The 21,568-nt window shown below is 32.6% G+C and overlaps 1 protein-coding gene across 2 annotated transcripts; it reads right to left on the reverse strand.

The window, feature by feature from the left end:
• LOC144475047 (organic cation transporter protein) lies at positions 1-20,202 on the reverse strand. Of its 2 annotated transcripts, XM_078190575.1 has the most exons (3): positions 20,092-20,202; positions 12,272-12,535; positions 1-5,971 (listed from the first exon to the last, which is right to left on the reverse strand). In XM_078190575.1, the coding sequence occupies exon 3, from the start codon at positions 5,219-5,221 to the stop codon at positions 3,539-3,541; it is 1,683 nt and encodes a 560-aa protein (XP_078046701.1). In that variant the 5' UTR covers positions 5,222-5,971; positions 12,272-12,535; positions 20,092-20,202; the 3' UTR covers positions 1-3,538. The 2 variants fall into 2 exon arrangements, with proteins under 2 accessions (XP_078046701.1, XP_078046702.1); XM_078190576.1 differs by lacking the exons at positions 12,272-12,535; positions 20,092-20,202 and adding an exon at positions 6,894-6,977.
• Between the last annotated feature and the right edge of the window lie 1,366 nt (positions 20,203-21,568).

Below are 21,568 nucleotides of genomic sequence, written 5' to 3' on the forward strand. Positions count from 1 at the left end.
TTAATAATAAATGGAAAATATTAATTATACGCTGAACGATAAAAAGGAGTTACTTTGTTGTTCACCTAAATGCAAATCATGAATAACATTTTATTTGCGAAACTAATTTATACGATTATGTATTATGTATAATACATAATTATTCATACATGTATGTTATATACATATTTAGTTGTCCCTCCTTGAAATCCCAACAAAAATTAACATTATTTTTCGCAAATAAGAAATAATAAATAATTTATATAGTATGTTGAATTATTCAAACGGTTCTTTAATTAAATAATAAATTTAATTATTCTTTGCAAATGAAATATTGATTTAATTTTTATTTTGTTATTTATTATTTGAAACTAAATTTGTCCATTTCTCTGGTTATTTGTAACTTTCCGAGTTATCAAGAGAAGAAACAATTATCTATGCTTATTTTACACGAATGCCCACAGTCTAATGATTACTAGCAATTGCAAAAATGATGATTTAAATTGTTAGTTGCGAATGTTCAAAGGAAAGTAATGGGGATCCTAGTTGAAACAAAATAAACCATTAGTGTTTCAAAGCATTAATAAATAAATAAATAAACAAAGACAGTTCATTGGTAAATAAGCATGTTATTTTATTAAAATTATTGCTTTCTCATTCTAAGAAACTATCGATACGCTTATATCTGCTATTAACCCTCGTCGTACCACGTCCAAGTTTTTCTCGAACCCAGAGTTCCAGGTGTGCCTCAACAATTTAGCACTTGATATTGTTTATGTATACAAATGTAACAAATTGTAACAAATACAAAAACAAATGTAGTAAGTGTAAATCGTGTTAATAATGATGACAATGACAATAAACCTGGTACTGCGAGGGTTAAAAGATGTGATGTATTGTTAATCAATATTGCAACGTTACCAGCTTTTGACTATAACAAATTACAATTGAAATATTTATACATCCAATTATGTTTACAATCTTCTTAGGGTATTAGTAAAATAAAACTCGATGAAAGGCTCAAATTAGATATAATTTAGTTTTAACATGAATGATAATCCATCGCAGGTCGAACTTAATTATAATGGATAGACTAAATTTGATATCAATGTAACACAACTTTTAAATTAATCCTAATCGGTTTAAATTAAAATTGATGTGATTTCAATTTATACATAGGGAAGTTCTACGCATTAGTACTTAATTCATACATAAAAGCATTTTGACAGGGTTCTATTTAGGACCATTCTATTTGATAATTGAATTAAAAGTGGATTTAGATAGTAGTGGTTCGTATCTAGGCAGTCATAACACAAAATAAATATAATTCTAATAATTCTATTAATTCTAGTAATTATAGATAGGTTCAATAAGCTCTTAAGTTAACTAATTACTAGACTGCAGGTATTCCTGCAAAATAAAAATTCTCTATGTTAATTGTAAGAATTGTAACTCTTTTCTTGTTTCTGTCTCTTTCTTTTAATAATTTGAATAAGGTATACATAATGCAAAAGTATCTTCAAATTGTTTGTTTGTCTTTATTTCTTTATTTTGATCTAGTTATTTTTGCTGAAAATGCATAAAATCTGCAGTCATTTAATTATATTTCGAAGGTGTTTAAACGAAATATTAGCAAGCAAAGAAATAGCTAACAGAAAATACAGAAGAATAATATAACAAGCTGCTTAACGCCTAATCTAGTTATTCTTAGGTATTTCTAGATATATAGATATCAAACATTAACTAAACTATAGATCAGTATCATCAATATCTTCGCGAACATTTGTTTCTTAAATCACGCTAAAAAATAATTAAAAACTAATCGATGAGATTTAACTCCAACTTAACATATGCTTCACTCAAACTTAACAAACAGTATTCGAGTAAAAAATTGACTGTATCATAACAAAGATGGTTAGTTTAATTATAGTAAATCTACGAACAAGTATTGTCTCACGCTAAGCAAAAATTGTCTTTGTTAGTTATAAAGAAAAACAAACTATTTCGTATAAGTCACACACTTTTTTGTTCAACAGAACGAACAATTTTCCTGTTATGGAAATTGTCTGCGACAGTAAACTAACACAACATGCTTATCGTTAGTCTGCGGATATTATATATTCATGGCGAATATGCATACGTGTAATTTGAAGTAGTAACATGATTTAATGAACTTAAGAGTGTAAATAAACTATATTTAACTGTTCGAAATCATTCATAAAGGAGCAAAATTGCTATTTAATATTTACTTCCTCTAATAGATAATCCATGTTTATTCTGTACAAAGACCCACGTTCTATTTGTCATTCAAACTGTTGTGAAATACACCAAAACGCTAAAATATTGTACAAAAAAATATCATGTACGGTCACGTCCCTAAACGTTAATTAAGTTATCCACTAAAGGCTGCAAGAGTTACTGTTTGTCTAATTGTGCGTTTTTTATTGATACAGTTGCATGCAGACTTTCTTAATTACGTTCGTACGTTAAACAGTGAGTGACGCACGTTTGCAAGAAAGAATGTAAAACGCTTAGTAAAGTGTCACCGCAATAAATTAAAATTTTAGGAACGTATTAATAGGTAACATTTATACACTTTTTAAATATTTGAAAGCTGTAGAATTTAAAAAAGCTACCTAATGCTTACAATATCTTAGAGCAGAATTTTATTTCTACATAATTACATAACACGAATTTACGCGTTATGTATGTAAACCTGAATTCGTCTTAAAATATATTTACTCGTAGTTGCTATGATATAAAATAATAGAAAAATATATAAGTATATATTAAAGTTTCGTTTTTTAAAAGACTCCTAACGTTTACTTTATCTGGTAGAATGTTCTATTTCAAATTTGCATACGCGATTATCTGTAGTATGAGTAAGTTGTCGTATTTAGATAACACGGTAGCAAGTTACAAAGTAACCATACGCACGTACTTTTTGATAAATTGTTTTCTTACGTTATTCTACATAATGCTTTCGTCGGTCTGTAGACATTAGGTAGAGCGATAATTATCAGTCCCTATCTTATTAGGATGTAATATGAAAATCTGGATGCAAATTTAAAAATGTTTACAATCATATTACCAAACTGCTCTCGTTGGTCGCACGGATCTTTTAGTATTTACGGAAATTTACAATTAGACTCAATAAATTAGCAAAACATCATTCAATATCATTAATTAAGTGAATTCGATAACTGAGTACTCATTTGAAATTTGAGTAAATGAATTAAAACAGCAGACACGTCTAAAAATATATGTTTTATAAGTTAAGTTAAGTTAACACGAATCAATTTATTAACAATTTGTTTGTTTCTATTCGTTCACTAATAAAAGGTGATATTTAATTCGTACCGAGTTTTACATATTGGTTGTTGATTCACAATTGTATAGTTCATTAATACCGTCGAATTAATATAGAGAAAGGTTTCGATCAATATAAATTACATAACAAAATTGCATTAGTATTGCTAGCTATCCTCTGCGATACACCACTGCCCTTTCAATGAGAATCACTGGGACATTTCGCGGAATCCATTCTTACTCTTACATTTCACTTCGCAGCCTCAGCTTGATTAAGTTTCTCTTTTTCGTCCTTCTCTCCCAGTTGATTCATCGTTACTTCGTAGCTGGCACTAGCTTTCCTCTTCGGTCCCAAACAAGTTGTAAAAACCGTGTCGCCGATCCCAAAATTTTCGCCATCCTCAATACTTTCAGGCATCGGCTGGTTGACCGTCTCAGGCAAGTACAAAGCTAAGAACCCGGACACTAGAGCAACGAACCCAAACAAGACCGCTGGGACTTTGGGATTAAACGAGTCCAACAGTATGATCATCGGCGTTAAAGCTCCGCTCAGTCTGGCGCACATGGATCCGATACCCAGGGCAGTGTTCCTAATCACGGTAGGGAACAACTCGGCTGTATAATTGTAGATGACTGCGAACGAACCGGCTATACAGGCTTTGCCAAACAAAACGATCACCACGATCGCGGTAGCTGCCGCGCTGCTACCAGTTGGCACACTGGATGCCACAATGCAGCAGACTCCGCCAATCAGCATGAAGGTGCTAACTAAACACCTTCTTCCAGTCCTGTCCATCAACAGGCACATTAGAATGTAAGAAGGCAATTCGACGAGTCCGCTGAAGAACATCATCAGGAAAGGGTTGCCAACCAGGTTGCCTGCGTTCAGCGACAGTCCGTAGTAGACGAGGGAATTGGCGAACCAGTTCAGGCAAACGTTCAACGTTTTTTTCCGCAAGTTAGGCGTCTTGAAGAGGTCCAAGGCTCCGTAAGATCTGTCTTCTTGCCTGACACGCTGGACCTTGGCTTCGCTGATCAATTTAGCTGCGTCGATGTCCACGTTGTTCCCATTCATCCTCAAACCCTTCTGAACAATCACCAGGGCCTCGCTAACCCTGCCTTGGGCCCACAGCCATCTCGGTGACTCATCCATGAGCCACCAGTGACCGATCAAAAGAGCACTGTGCAAACCGTAAGTGATCTGTAGCCACATTCTATCTTTGATCACGGATCCCCAGACCGCTACCATCATGAAACCAACTGCGAAGGCTAACTGGAACATCACTCCGCACACTGTTCTCTTAGACGCGCCGACCAGCTCCATAGTTAACACGAATCCCGTGATATAGGCTCCAGCTGATCCGAAGATTCCGTAAAGGAATCTTAGAGAAAGGAAAATATAGTAGTTGTTCACTAAAGCGACGGTCACTCCGAGGATCAGTTGAGCCACTGCGGACACGTAGAAGATGATCTTGCGGCCGTACTTGTCCGCCAGGCTTCCTAGGGTCACCGCGCCGATGAAAACACCGAACATATAGGTCGATTGGGCCAGCGAACCCATCCAGCGCTGGGAACACACGAAGTTCCACTCCATAGCACGAGACGATTGGAAGTATTGAGTGTCGTACGTCCAGGAGTTACACTTTTGAATAGTATTGTTTACGTCTAAATAATTACAAGTGTCTATCGACCGAGGAAGATCTTCTAGCATAAACGACGCGTTCCAGGCAGCCGACGAAGCGTTCAGGGTGCCTACGGATTCCGGGATGTCGCATTTGTGTGGTGGGACGGCTGCTACTGTTAGCAGTGTCATCATGTGAAGACCGGCTGTCAACGCACCGATGACGTGCAAGGAGAACTGCCAGCATTGGTACTTTCCAAACTCGCCCAGATACGACATAAGCTCCTCGAGATTCTTATCGACGCTCGCCATGGTTGATTTTATCCAACAAGTTTGGGAATAAGAGCGATGAAAGGGCTGCTCGAGGTTACACACGAATTAGACAGAATTTCGCTAGGATTTAATAGCGGTTTTAAGTGTTACATTCTAAGCGTAGTGGCACTTAGTTTCTTTTCCGATTTCAAGTCAAACTCCAGGTACTTCGATGTTTTATCGCTACTGTTTTTCCAGAATTTGTTGACCACGATCCTCTTTGTTTCTTCTTCTATCTTTTCTGTTATGAAACCTCTGTGTTTGCTCTGGCTTAGTCTTCCGTAGCGGTCGCTGTGTTCTTCTTACACTCAATGTTGTTTTTTAATGTCCGATGCGAACAATTTCTCTCTAGTATTTTTCTAATTCTGGAGTATAAATTTTCTTCTTCCTCGATTAGTGTTAGATTTGAGTGAACGGTATGGTCTGAGAGTTACTAGAGATCGATATAATTGTTTAAAAACGATTTAAATAAAAAAGACAATAATAAATAATTAATAAAACGATTTAAAAAACGGAAGAAATTGACAGTTGAGTTCGAAGCAAAGTGGTTGCACGGTCATGTGAAGTGTTCTCTTGCAATGCCCACGGTGAACTGGATCACTCCTCGTATGCGTTCGATTGACTTTCTACGAAAACTGCAGGCGTCCTTCAATCTTCGTCGTGTACAGTTCTTGTTAGACTGTTTGTATCGATACGAGTGGTTATTGTCGATTGAACAAGATTCGTGAGATGACTTCTGAGATCATCACTCTGTAAAGAAAACACATTGCGGTCAGTTACAGGTGTTCTGTATAGAATATAAAAAATGTTTCGTAGAAATCTTTGAACACTGTTTCCAGTTATATTTTTGTAACATTTTGAATGGCAACCGAACGTACATCTTAAAACATTTTTCTGTTCATTCACGTTTGCTATCAATATTAAAACATATAACTAGAACGTTGTTTATGAATGAGACACCCAGTACACTACGCGGAAAACCACGTACCATTCACTATAATGTGTGCGGTTAAGAAACTTTTTTTAAATAATAATTACGCATTAGAAATGACGTTTCAACATTCAGGACTTAGAGCGACTAATTATGTAATATTGCATAGTTTTTGTGTAAGAACACATAATATTAATGTAACAACAAGTATTTTTAATAATACTGTTTAATTGTTCTTTGAGAGATACAAAAAGAACAGCATAATTACTTGTTTCTAAGCAGTATATCAAAACAAATATTTATCAATCATTTGACATGCAAAAAATAAATACAATCGGATTTGAAAAAGCAGATTTTACTTCGTTACATCAGAGTAATTGATTTCTACAATAATTTAGTGTTAGGTACATTAACAGACTATTACTATATCAGGCTACAAAATACAAAACACTTATGTATAATTTTCCAATTACGTGAACTACTTTTTAAATATCTTTCGACCCATGTTGCAGCGATAGTGGCGAATAATACAATTGCTTTCGTAATTAACACCCAGAAAGCACAAATATTTTTTCATTTATTATATTACCGAAATACTTGATATAATATTTCAATTGTTTTGCTAATGTAATTATCAAAACTCGCTGTAGCTGTCAAAACGAGCGCGTATCCAACGTCACGACTAAAATGCACAAACGAAACAAAAATCTTCTTGTAATTTGCACAAAATGGAACGCGAACCTTTCTTCTTCGATGATATGTCAAACATCTGCTATGTTACACAGAAGTCTGGTAATGATTCGAAAAGTTCTGGCGACGCGTTCGATGTTCGACTGAGCTCAGAATCACGCTGCAATCACTATAAAAGCGTGTCTAATGCGTTATCACGTGTACACCGCAGAGATATCGCTAGTTTTCGTTGCCACCGACCAGAAGCAGTGCCGATTACCCTAATTTCAACAGAGTTTTTTCAGTTGATAATATTGCTCCGCAGATAAGCTTCGATGGTATTAAATGCCAGAATGTAGTAATTTTCCTGTGGCCTTGCTTTCTATCCTGGTTATGACCTGCTGCGATCGTAACGACACTTGTGCTACACTTCAGACTAAAGTATACTTTATGTTGAATAAGTAAGTTTCATGAAAGAAAACTAGGTTTGTGGTCCGAATTGAAAGACATTGAAACAAATGATGGATAATGTCTAATGTCTTTGACAAATTTTAAAAATATATTCTCCAATTTTTAATGTTCGGTTGTTTATTGGAATGTAGTTATATACAGTTATTTAACCATTTTTAATTATTAGCTAAATATAGTTTTTATTAAATATAGCTTCACAATTGATTGCGTTAAAAGTTTGATTGTTATATTGCAGAATTATTGGCATTAGATAGATTAATTAATCCATTGAACGTATTACAATGATATTAAACATCTTGAGCACATATAAAAATAATAAATAATGGGTTAATAGAATATTATAATATACTATTAATGATTTCATTTGATTAGTGTTTCTTTACACTTCGTTCCTGTTACACATTATAACAAGTGTTTAATACCTTAATTCAGTAAAAAAATATTTGTTTCCCATATTTTATGCACCAGGAGTTACTTTCGATAATTTTATTTGTTATTGTTACCAAGTAACCTTGACATCAAGCGAATATAGTTATCTTATTTATCTCCATTCTCGTAAACAGAATTGGGATGGGAATTGAAGGAATCTTGAACGACTAACAATCCGTAAAACACTGTGTTTTGTTCAGCTTTTTGAAGCAGATGTCTTATTCTCTGTGTATTTTAGTCGACTAAAGGTCTCACATTACCATCCTTTCATCATGCAGACTACTTAATGATCTGACAACATTCGATCAATGCTTTGGTGTCAATTGATAAGGTTCAATCGATAAAATTTACATAATCAAATGAATTCGGGTATTAAATCATGTCCGTTTAATGTAACATTCATTAAATGTAAATATGTGAATCGTGATTATTACTATTTATTTTAATTTATTCGTATAATCATGATTACATTATTTTGGAATTCATTTCCCGTGTCTGCTCTGTTGTTAATTATTGTATCAAGTCTCCAATTTGCTTTCTACATTTTTCTGCACCCGTGGATTATGCGTCAATTTATTCCTAATAATAAATGAATATTATGTTTTAGTGGATTCTAGCAATACTTGAATAAAGAATTTAATGTAAATTGTATTTTCTTCGATATGAAATACGTTCTCGTAAAAGTATAAATAAACGTACAAATTAAGTTGTAGAACTTGTATAAATATATGCAATATTCTACATGAATGGATTAATAATTGATTTAAAATTGAGGTGGCGTCAATTGTGATAAAGACGTAAAAATTGATTAACCCAAGGTTCGTGGATTAATAAAAACAGCCAATTTTAATTTACTTGATAAAAACAATAAAAATACATTTCTGCAGAATTATAACGTTTCTTATCATAGTAAACGCCCATGGATATACGTTTACAATCTGAATAATCGTAAATTAAGAAATTAGAAACCGCTCATTATGATTTGTGTCCTTAAACCTAGTGTTAAAATGAATCGACAGCTCATCAATCTTTTTAAATCATATTAATATTATATATATATATATATATATATATATATTGGATTCTATATTGGATTCTATATTTGGATAATGAATGTACTTTATCGAACTAAAATTTAAATGTTCGACAATTGTAATGTTACTTTCTTTTAAATGAAAAGTTATGAAAATTATGTTTCATTGTCTGCAACGTGCGCAAGCGAGTCGAGCGATGCATCTAGAACTCATGCTATTCGTCCAAAATAGACTTTATTTTTTCCGAGAAAGTGTTAACGCGTTGAAAACGTGCGTACGTTCATAATTGCGACATCGCGTTAAATTGATTCGTAAGCTTTCCATACCTGGTGGACTCGACCGTTTTCCTGCCTAATGCACTTCAGAATAACCGGTTGCCATCCATTCTGTTTTCCACGATCTATTTTTACATGTCCCGCGTAACGTTGTTTTCGTCAACATGGTCCATACGTTTCTCCGTTCCAACACAAGTTCAACCACACTGTTTCATACACCGCGCAATGGTTCGGCGGATATCAATCAGCCATCTTGTCAAGTGACTTTCACACGATATTGCTTTCGGCACGGTTTTCCATCGAAGAGCCAGTGTCTCATGATCGCTATGCACCTTACGTGACTACCGAGCGAAACGGTCGATGCCAATGAACTGTTGTTAGCATATATGGTAATGAAATGAGTTTCAAGATGCATATAATCATTGGCCTTAAGTTCATGAATTATTGCACATCGCCGTATACAATGAATTGACAAATGAATTCGTGTAAACAGTTTTCATGGTTCTTTTAACACTAAGCCTACGAAAGCGGTCAAATGATCGCCTCTTAAACTTAGAGCAAAACTTACTGCACAATATTCTCTGTAATAAATGGCTGCTTAATTTTTCAATATTTATCGCCATACTTCACCCGGTAGTATATTTTAGCGAGCGATTGTATATAAGTATAGGAAAGATGCGTCCGCAGCGTTGATTTAATCCGTGCTCGGGAGAAGTGAATTAGCGCAGTTGGACAGCTTTTATCGAGTCTTTGGATAAAGATAGAATCTTTATCTTTCTGATCAAACGGAACTACACGTACTTTCTATCTTGGATTTAGGATTTACGTGCTCAGATGCAATGATTTTGACTTTATGTTCGATTTTTGTTCAGCGTTATTATTAAACATGAGTAGCATTCTTATAAAGTACTTATCATATTTTTTAAAATTGCAATGTGCATTTAAGTGTTGTTGTTTTATGTAATTATGATAACGTATTTGATATATACACGTGTCGAAATTGGACCGCATGCATTGTTAATAATTTGCGATTTCGAATTTTCTACAATATATTTCCAAAGATAATCATCGAATAGAAAAAAATTTTGATTTAAAAATTCTATGTACAAATGATCGATGAACACTCTAATAGTATTAATATTAACGCTTGGTAACTTGTTTATTCTCCTAAATAACTACTTTATAGAAAATGTTTCTTAAGAGACAAGATATAAAGATACTAGGTAATGCAAGCAATTATTTTCCAAGAAAACATGAGGAGATATGTATCTACTAAATTCTACTAATAAATTAGTCAGCTAAGAACTTGCGCCAGAAGCGTTCGTTAAGGATTCATGCATTTCCAAGAGTTAACTGGAGAAATACCACTACAGCGTTATTAGAAAAGCTGCTGATTGATTCAGATATACCAGGAGATTATTCATATGGAATTTATTGCAAGTGACTACAACCTTCACAGTATTTTATATTATAGAACAATATGTTTTAGTTTACTTTAATTATCTGCTTTTTAAATCAAGAATATATACTACATTTAATACTTTTATAAGAAATTAACTTATACGCCAAACAACTCTTTAAATAATTGTTCATAATTAGTGAAAATTCTACTATTGCTGTCCAATGCTGTTATTTACTACGCCAAAAATTGGCAACACTAATTTCGCTACGATCATTTATGTTTTAATTTTGCAATAATCGTTAAAAGACTAAATATTTCTGTGATTTGATAAAAGAGAGGAACAAATAGAAAAATTATTCGTCGATTACGGTATAACAGGTATACAGTGCCATGATTACGTTGTGAATATCATTTAAAATGACAATAACCAGGAAAGTTGACCGCATATGCATAAAATACACAAAATGGCAGTACATGCTTAACATATTCGCATGCAAACTAATGAAACGAATAATTTGTTTCGGGTCGAACATGAAAGTTATTTCGTTCTTCTTCCATGAGAGAATGAAAGATTTTTTAATGTTTTGAGTAAAAATAAAGCTCGTGAGAGTTCTGTTTTATATTGGGAAAATACTGAATTCCAGAAGGAATACAAATAAATGAAAAGCTTAATTTGAATAAAAACTGACAAAAGATGCATCTATTGAAAGCAATGTTGAACTTATCAACAATAATAAAAAAATAAATCAACAATAATAAAAAAATAAATCAACAAATAAACAAAAATACGAGCATTTACGCACAGTACGTACGGGCGAAGGAAGAATTGTGTTTTAACGAGAGAGTGCTGCAGTACATACTGGCAGCTAAATGAAAAAATATATTTTCGATATGAAAGTCGAGATTTTGCGATTGCTGACAATAATTGTAGTATAAATTAAGAAATTAATATCGTTTCTGAGGCAAGTTGTTTACAAAGATATACGATACTTTCATCAAATAAATTAAATATTTGAAAGTATTCAAATTGTTTTTTAATACTAAATGACATTACTAAGATTGGACCTAGTGACTTGAATTGTTTCTGCGACGTTAAAAGCACTGGTTTACTAAACAATGTCTTAGAAATTAGAATTGGTTGCAAGTGCAAAGAAAAAAAGATCTCAAGTTTTAAAACGAGTACTATTAGGTTGGTGCATACGAAATATCGGATTTTTAAGTGAGTATATAAAACTGTATATCTTTTTTCAAAAGCTATTGATTTAACCAAAATGTGCCCCATTTGTTTCAATACACATTTCCCAACGCGACTTTAATTCATAGATGTCTGTCTTCAAGAAATTTTGATTTTTCGGATCAATAAACTATAGTATGGAATTTTTCAGACTGTCTCCATTTACATACTGTTTAGCCGATAAAAACTACGTATACGTCGTACAAAACAATTGTGAAATTAAATAAAGTAAAATATACAATTTTATAAAATATAGATCTTTCGCCAACCGACTTTCACTATTTTAAACATTTAGGACAGTTTTTACGGGCTAAATAGTACATAAATGAAGACAGTCTGAAATATTCCATATCAGAGTTTATTGATTCTAGAGATCAGAATTTGTTTAAGACAGGCATTTCTGTATTGAAATCTCGTTGAAAAAGGTGTAGTAAAGCAAACTGGCCATATTCTGATTAAATCAACAGCTTTTGAAAAAAGATACACAGTTCTATATATATTTATTTAAACATCCGACATTTCATGTGCAACAACCTCATAGTTTCTTATCCACAAAAATGTTATAATTAGCAGAAAAGAAGAAGAAGAAAAGAAGAAAAACTTACCGATCAAAGCTCGCTTCAGAAAACATCGCAGAGAGGTTCGTTTCTTCTTTATGCCTGTCGTATATTGAAAGGAACGAAGTCGTACAGTCAATTAAACGATTAGCAGTAGCGCCGGTGTTTTAAGCTCGATGAGCGTCCTTGTCCAATTATCAAACGTCCCTAATTTGAACTTCAGAATTAATGGATCGGAACGTGAAGGTACGTTATCTTCTCGCGATGCTCGGTTACTTGATTGTTCGGCGAGGAATGTTGAACATGACTGATCTGTCGAATGCAAGATAAACTGGAGCAAACCGTTACGAGAGGTGTGTACGTCTGTAGCTGTATGTATCCAATCACGTGTACTTGGTCTGAGAGTTTTCAAGTATACTCGAAATACAAGTACTTTAATCGAACTATCAGTTAGCATTTTTGCGAGACTTAAAATATTTTGTTTGGATCACAAGGCAGAAACACGAAAATAGCGTGACGAAAATATGAGTGGATCGATTCCGTTGATTTAACTCACAGGTGGTCGAAAAGTAATGTAATGAATGACTAACGACTATGAATAACGCGAAATCGAGTAAGTCAATCAAGAATTATTGAATAACTTAAGTAATCAAAGCAAATGCAATCGTTGGTCATGAGCAACGCTGTAATCATTAATCGTGTAATGATCACTTATTTTTATTATGATTACCTGAAAAATTCCTCGTTTTCGTAGTTAACAATAATCGTTTTCAGAAAATCTGCATGTGATTTCTGTAATGATTTCTGATTTATTCTTACAATGATTAATTGATTAATGATTGTGATTGCCAGACTGCGGATTTTATGCATTTTCGACAAAAATAACTACAGTGAAAATGCACTTATAAAGACAGTAGAAGAATTTTAGAATATTTTTATCCTATGCGTATAAATTATTAGAGGAAGGAGAAACATTTTTAATTGACTTGTATTTGTTATAATTAACTTAGATTCGTAGCCTACTGACTAGTATGACTACGTTTCGTAATCGATTACTGCCCAACTCTAATTTAAGCCGGTTTTTTTTTATATGAAGCATGGTTTCTTCTCGGTCCTTTTGTACGCCATTGTTGCATCAGGCAATGCATTTTCGTAATTACAAGCGATCGATTGGAAAGGGACAATTACGACATGCATTTTTCAGTGTATGAGGCCACGGTTCTTAGAAGAGAAAGTCATTGTCCGGTGACTACCTATTGACTGTTTACGCGACGCGTTTATCGTATGCTAATTTGACACTGTCGCTGCATTTGAACATTTATTGAAGTACAAGTTTACCTCAAAGAAATTCCGCTTGGCGATAGTTTCTTAGTTTCTCCTCAACGGTAGTAGTTTAGTAATAAATAATACACGATCAACCCTGTAACGAGTTGTCACTTATTATACAAAGTACTTTTTAAAGTGTCGCGAAAATTAATTATGAGATATATAATATTTTAATGATCAACTCTAGGTTAGCCTAATAAAGACAGTTTAAGAGATTCATGGAACCATGAACTGCTTTATAAAAATCTAAAAAAAGAAAACATTTCTTGCATAAACTATACAATTCCTTGTTCGCAACTGCGTATAATAATATAAATCATTTTGGTTAACATTCACGTTTGCTTGAATTACACAAACTCGAATATACCATAAATGCACAAAAATTCGCAGTATAAGAATATATATAGGGTGTCCCAAAAATGTCTAACAATTCGGAAATGGGAGATTCCTGAGGTTATTCGAAACAACTTTTCCTTGTATAACAATCTTTTTCGAGGTATTGTTAACAAGTTATTAACGAAAAACAGTGACCAATCAAAAGCGAGATCAGCTGGCGAAACGACTGAACCAATGTCAATAGTTTTTGTTAATAACTCGCGAACAAATCCGCGGATCGCATTTTTGCTAAGGAAGAACTTGTTGCAAATGATGTCAGGACCCCCTCGTTTCCTGATTGCAAGTGACTTTTGGGGCACCCTGTGCGCGTCTATACACATGTACATACAATAGGAATTGTAAAAAAAGTATACAATTTATTCTATGAACTTTACAGTCTCGTGATGATAAGATATAGTTCAAGTTCATTATCTAGTAATCATAAACATTTATCTTAACGTATTCGATGTAGAATCGTTGATCGAGTTGCACGATATCGTGAAAGGCTCGAGATTGGTAGTAATCGAACGTAACTATTCGCGATCCAGGCGAAGATACAGCGATTACTATCTCGTACAAACTAATCCAGGAAACGGAATCATTATTATGCCGGTGTGGCAAGCAATCTTGCAAGAACCGTAAGGTGAACCATGTATCGACATTCCAGGATAGTTGCCAAGCAGGAAATATTTGTAAAAGGAGACTGTACGATGATGCCGAATTACTGGACGGAAGAAAAAAATACATTGAATGGTGTAGAGGAGTCAGCGCTATAGTTACAGCCCGTTTCAGAATTGCAGGAACTTCTGTTATACAGATAAATGTTTTATTTTACATTTTTTAAATTTCGATCCATTTCGTTTGTTTGGAAAATATGTTGTAATTGGACGACGGCCGAAGTGAAATAAGAATGTATTCTTTGTGCAGTCACATAAACTGATCGCGTTTTTAAAACATTTGTTTGCCCATGGGAAGGCAGAATACTTTGTTGTTGATTAGCATATGAATTATTTCTAGTAGCCACTATAGACCTCAGTTCATCGTTATTCAATCGAAAGTTTATGTTTTTATATTGGACTTTAATTTTAATTTTTAAACAAGATCTCCGTATTTGTCTATATGCTGTACTTAATTTCTTACATTCAAAAATCTCACTATTGTGTAAATATGTTAGTCTTTTTTATATATTTCAGCTGGAATTTTTAAAAATGTCAATTATTCGAAGATATACCATAACGTCCATATCCATAGCAGATATCCATAACATGATCTGGAAGCTGCTTATTGGATATGATTTTTTATTTATTACAATAAAATTGTACGAAATACTTTGAGAAACAAATACGACAACCAATGCTCCTATTAATTATAGTATAAACTAATATTATGTACCGGACACTTGCATATAGCAGAAACACAACTTATTTTCACAACTTATCGTTACTTTTAGTATGACCCTAATTAATGATTGATAATCTCAGAAACTGATCTTTTTAAGTTTCCTCTTTTATGTACCAGATTGCGGCACAATAATGTTGAAATTTCAATGAATCAATGACGTAATGTGTCCGATATAATAGCCAATTTTGAAATGTTCAAAATATTTACAGCCGATGTTGAAGACAATGATGAAGTATTTATTTATACATGAATGGAAAATCGAAGTGTGAACACGCATATAGATACCGATTAAAAGACAGCGGATGTAATTAAAAGTGTAAGAATAAAAATTGATAAATTGATGACCTCAACAAAGTAGTTATCAATTATTGAAAAATGAGATGTAGTGTTTTTATTATAATTATATTACACTTGATACTACTGTTATCGTTCAACGGAAGAACAGCGTTTTCTAAATAATTAATAAGGACATTTTATATATTTTTATTATTGGAAATTATACTTAAATTATACTTGATCACGTTAGGTTAAATGTTTTGAACTGTTTCGTTTTATGACCTTTTCTATAAAAATCCAATTAAGAATTTTAGATAATGATGAGTAAATATATGCTTGCAAGTGTAAACTATGAACATTTTTTAATTAACCAAATATAGGGATATTGCAGTGAAAAATTAATTCACTTGTCAATGTAACCTTCGGAAAAGAAAATTAATATTTTTATTTAAATATACAATTTTTACAAGCGCTGTTAATATGTAAATATTATTATTAAATATGTAAATATAATATCAGCTGGTGTTACATAAATACAATATAAATTATTGAGTGTTTTCGAAGTTAAACACTGATTTTTCTTTATCTGTCTCGTGAACTAATTTAATTCATTGTCTAATCATTATAGTTGTAATTCATAGAAGAGTTTTCCAACTTGATTTAATATAGTGTTGTATATAGTCCTAGACTCGAATTAACTTTTACATTGTTACAGATATCTCAACGAGAACTTAACAAAAACACTATTATATAAATATTATTATATATTATTATAAATATACAGGGTGTTTCACCCAAACGGGGTGCTAAAAATAATTATAAACTTAAAGTAACTTTTACATTTTTACTGATATTTAAACTAAACAAAACCATATTTGAATCTTCCTGTATATGTACAAATTACTTTGAGCCCATACTTATTCACATCGCTGTAAATCTGATCACTATTACTACCTATTATGCAAAATAAATGCTTAAAAGTAGCATAAACATTTGCTATCTTTTAGATTATAAACAATAAAGTAATCGTGGAGATCACATTCACAAGAAAAATCATGAAGCAGACAAAATTTGCACGCATAGCTTTGAGACACCCTGTACAACATGTAATAGCATTGATGACGTTCGAAGCTTTTCTCTTACTACCAGTTTGCAGCAGGATTTCACTGTCGTTCGATGCATATTCAGGACAATTCACAAACATGGATATTAATCTCCCACAACCTTCGTATGCACATTTTGTATTTAATTTATACTTAAAAAAAAAACACATTTAATTTTTAATGTAGCAACTATTTCCTTCAAGACAAATTTTTACGAATCTCAGAAGGACGTTTGTAATACTTTCTACATGATTGAACAGAAACGTATAATTTCCTTTAACATTTATTTCACCGTTGGAGTTTCTATTTAACTTACCATGCGGTATAATTTAATGGAAAGTTTTTGTCTGTTGTTTGACTTTTGATTATTTTCCAAAATGAATTTTGATTGTAGAAAATTGAGTATTAATAACATTCTTCAGTCGATCACAACTTTCTTTTTCGATAAAATTTTGTTTAGGAATCATTTATTAGATTGCAATTACAATTATACTCAATCTTAAATCTTACTAATTATTATGTTGACAGTGTAAGACAGAAATGAAGCGAAATACATTACATATTGTCCCTTTGAAATCATTTGATGATTAACAATTATTATTTTTATATTTTATTTATATATATTGGCTTGCATATTTATGTAATAACACAATTTTAATTCTGAAGAAATGAATAATGGGACTTTAAATAACGATAAAAGACGGGTTTAATTATCACGCAATTATAGCATGTCTGTAACTGATAGTTTATAATGTATAATTAATGTCATGTTTGCGAAGCACTTGAAAGCAAACAAACAATAATATATAAAAATCTCTGTGCGAGGTGAGGTAGCGAATGGTGAAACTATATGTATATTATGTGTTTCACTTGTATGATTTCTGGGTTTACGTTAATAAGGTCAATGGTGCGTTTAACTCGCAATGTATTTGGCTAAATTTCTACGAAACGCTGTTAACGTAGTAACTAGTTAACGAACTGTAGAAACTAATTACAGTATTATAATGGTTAGAATATTAGTTTCATTAAAAATTAAGTTTTATTTTAATTGCATTTTAACAAAGTACTTCTAAAGAAAATTTTATCGCAAAATAAAACTGTAAATTATTATCAAATTAATAATTAAATCTTACTGTTAAAATAGTGAAAGAACCATACGAATAATATATGAATTAGATGGAAGATTTTTTACGTTTTTATGGTAAAAAAAGTAAGTGAAATTTTAAGCTATGCACAGAATAACTAAACTTAAAAATATCAAAGCGCGTTATTTGCAATGTATTATTTCATGTGTTATGATCTTTGTAAAAATAGATACAGACAGATATTAGACATCGTAATCGACACGATTAGTTTAAAAATTTTGGAATACATTTTACTATTTTCTAACTGAAACTAAAATATTTGATCGGAGTTCGATAATCATGTTATTGCTATCGTTTATGAAAAGTTTAATTCCTTGGTTTTTGTAAAGCTCAAGTGTTACTTTTCGCAAGCTTTTATATAATTTAATTTTACGGCAAATAAAGGAAAACCACAGGCCATTGTAGACGAGATAATGAAATGCTTGTGTGTGGAACATGATTACGTAAGATATGAATGAAGTATCTGTTCCATATGCTGGCGATGATTTTAGATGCACTAGCAAGAATGTAGTTTAACGATCAGAAATGAAAAAACTGTTAGGAATCTGGTATTTGCTAGTGAACGTAAATGGTTCAGGGTCTTATTTATAGCATTTCTTCAAATAAAAAAGGAAAAATCGAAAAATTTATTCAAATCATAATTTGAAGAATTTCTTCGGTTTAGATTAGTCGAATAAAATTTTATTTTAAATATTGTCCTCGAATAATGTCCAACTCTGTTCTACTTATGCACAGATATACAGGGTGCCCCAGTATTAAGTCGAAGTATGAGTGGAAATACGAAACGAATTCATCGCATTCGAGTCTCTGTTTTGGAAAAATCATTTTGAATTTTTTGTGATTTTAAATGCATCATACTAGATCGTGGTTGAACAAATCTCGAAACAAATATTTGTTTTATCTATTCGTGTAGAAACATAGTAGCGTAATGTCATGTACACTTGATGCATTGCCATAATCTTTTTATCAACAAGTTTCTTTTACAATGTTGTTATCGTTCAATTACAATGTAGTCAAGTGCACGCGCTCGCGGAAAAATTCGAAATCAATTTTCTCGAAGACGAAGCTTTTTAATAACACAATTTTTCAGATTTTGTAATCAAACAATTTTTCCACCAGATCTTTAAAATTATATCAGTATATAATAAAAATTTAACAAAGCAACGTATTTGTACATTTCTGTCTTAGAAATAATAGAAAATAGAAATACACAAATGTAATTTCTTCTTTGGCTTTTATTGAAATATTAGTAAAAATGTAAAAGTTACTTTGAGTCTATAATTACGTATATCACTGTATGTACTTTTAATTTAATAAGACATATATTTATTAAAACATCAAATTCTACTGATATGTTAATGATATGTAAAAGTTTCTTAATTGTTGTCAACAACTTAAATTGGGGTCTATCTAATAGCCAACAAGATGATTTCAATGATTCTTGAACATTTCCTTGGGAGTATTTTCTACCTTTATGTGAAAGAGGTCATTCACTGCACAGGGATAGAAAACAGTACGCATTACCCTAACTTGATTACAAACTAACTGTCGCAGCGAGAGTACTTTTATTTTGTATTCGTTACGCTCGTTTTTCTCCCCAGCGTCATCTTCGAAACTTTATTTGACACCTATGTGTCACGGGTGATCCCCATAAAGGCAGCGCACGTTGTGCAGAGTGTTTTGGTTCGCGCCAAGACTGCGTCAAGTAAATGAGCCCGTCATTAGAACGATCGTTGCTTTAACGAAAACGGCTAGCAGCAGAATATTGGATTTTTAAGGGAGACCTCCCGCGGACGCTGACTTCAATCACATTGATCCAATATACTTAAATGGATTTCTAAGCTCTATCGCTCCGCGAGACCATGAAATATTCCGTGGCATTAAGTTCACGTCTACTCGTCTATTCGCAGTCGAACAACTAATATTTCGATAAAAAGAAAATCCAAGCAGAAACCGAGAAGCACAATTTCACGAATCTTCGATCGCGTCTGATCGGAACAGTCGGTTTCGTAGGAAATCAGTGTCGCTTTGTATCGTCGTTTCGATGACGCTTCGCGAACGCTTCGTGTCATCGTGTCTATAATTTGTTATCAATTAACAATTTAATTTTATGTTTGCACAGTGATGATTTACCGATGTTTGTGCGTGGTGACGAGTGGTGTGGTGTATAATTTCGGATGATTGCCGGTCGTGAAAGGGGTAATTGGAGTGACGGTATATGTCGGTGATAATTAGTACTTACCATGGAATACGGCGGCGACGCGATGAAATTCGAAATCGAGGGGTGATTGTTAGTGATTGTTGAGGCACTAAATGATTAACAGCCGAAAGGAGGCAACCGTCTGCGACCGGATGAAAGTGAACGAAGCGCTCTGGCGAACAATTCGTGTACTTCTCATTGGTAGGAGATAATGAAGTCATAGTGGTGCGAATTAAAAATTCTCTGATGGATGGAACCCTGATAGCTCCGTTATACTTTCGAATAAATTTATGACCTACAGGCTTGTTGGTACTTGTCGCATGGCTGCCGCGTAATTGTCTTTATTTATACATTTATCGCGTTATCGGGCTAAACGCTCCAGAAAACGACAGATTCGTTTGAACAACGATTTCTTTCTGGCCATGGCTTACCTATGGTTTTGATATTTTGCTTCGATTCAATGTCGTTTATTAAATCACCAGTTTTCATTTTTATGCAATTTTCTGCGCATATCATGAAAATACTATATTAATTGATCGATCATGTAATATGTTATGTGTTAATTTATTTAGAATTTTCATTATCCTTAGTACGTTGTTATGTATAAGTTCTTAGCGGGAGAATTAGTAACATGTAAGAAAATTGAAGAAATTATCTTATGCTCACAGTTGTTATCCGTATCTATATCTATCCTACATAACAGAATTAAAAGTTCATTATTTGATGCATGCTACACCGAAAGAATTCGAGAAACAATAATTGAATTTATGGAAACATTTATATCATATGAAATATGGACAATTAAAACGTGCGACGACAATAATAGAATATTAAAAACTTAAAAATCAATATAAAAGTCAAAATCAAAAATAATATCTAAATACCTACAGAAATTGATGAAAGTGTGCTTTATATAGTAATTTTAAACATGATAAAGACGAGTTCGTAAATAATTGTTATTCTTGTTAGAGTCGTATTATTATTTCATACTTTAGTTATTGACGCCCGCTTTAATCACAAGAAGACAATGAGAACTCGTAAACCTGAAGTCAAATGACATTATACCCTGGATGTAGTTTAATAATATCTCTTTAATTAGTAAAAATGGCGTTAATTTGATAACTTGATGAAAGAAGTGTTATACTTGATTTAGACAAAGCACGCTTAACGTGGTTTTACATTTCCCCAATGATTACGTTAACGGGTTGTGTCGATGACCTATTCAAACGTACTGAATAGATAAGGTCAAGTGGTTGGCTCTGTATGCTAACTAACCTGTATTCTGCGATACAGATATCAATATACGATACACATAAAATACCAGTTTCTTATGCACGATGGAGGCTATGCATACAGATCGCAAAAAATTATAAATTTAAAAATGCAAATACCGTATCTGCATTAATTCACATTTTCCAGATATTTACGACCATTTTAATGAGAATACATAAAATGAGACTGACTATTGTAATTGTAATATTCGTAAATATTATGAACACCACAAGTGAAAATTCTGATA

Source organism: Augochlora pura, chromosome 9 (assembly GCF_028453695.1).
Source record: "Augochlora pura isolate Apur16 chromosome 9, APUR_v2.2.1, whole genome shotgun sequence".
In the NCBI taxonomy this organism is placed as follows: Eukaryota; Metazoa; Arthropoda; class Insecta; order Hymenoptera; family Halictidae; genus Augochlora; species Augochlora pura.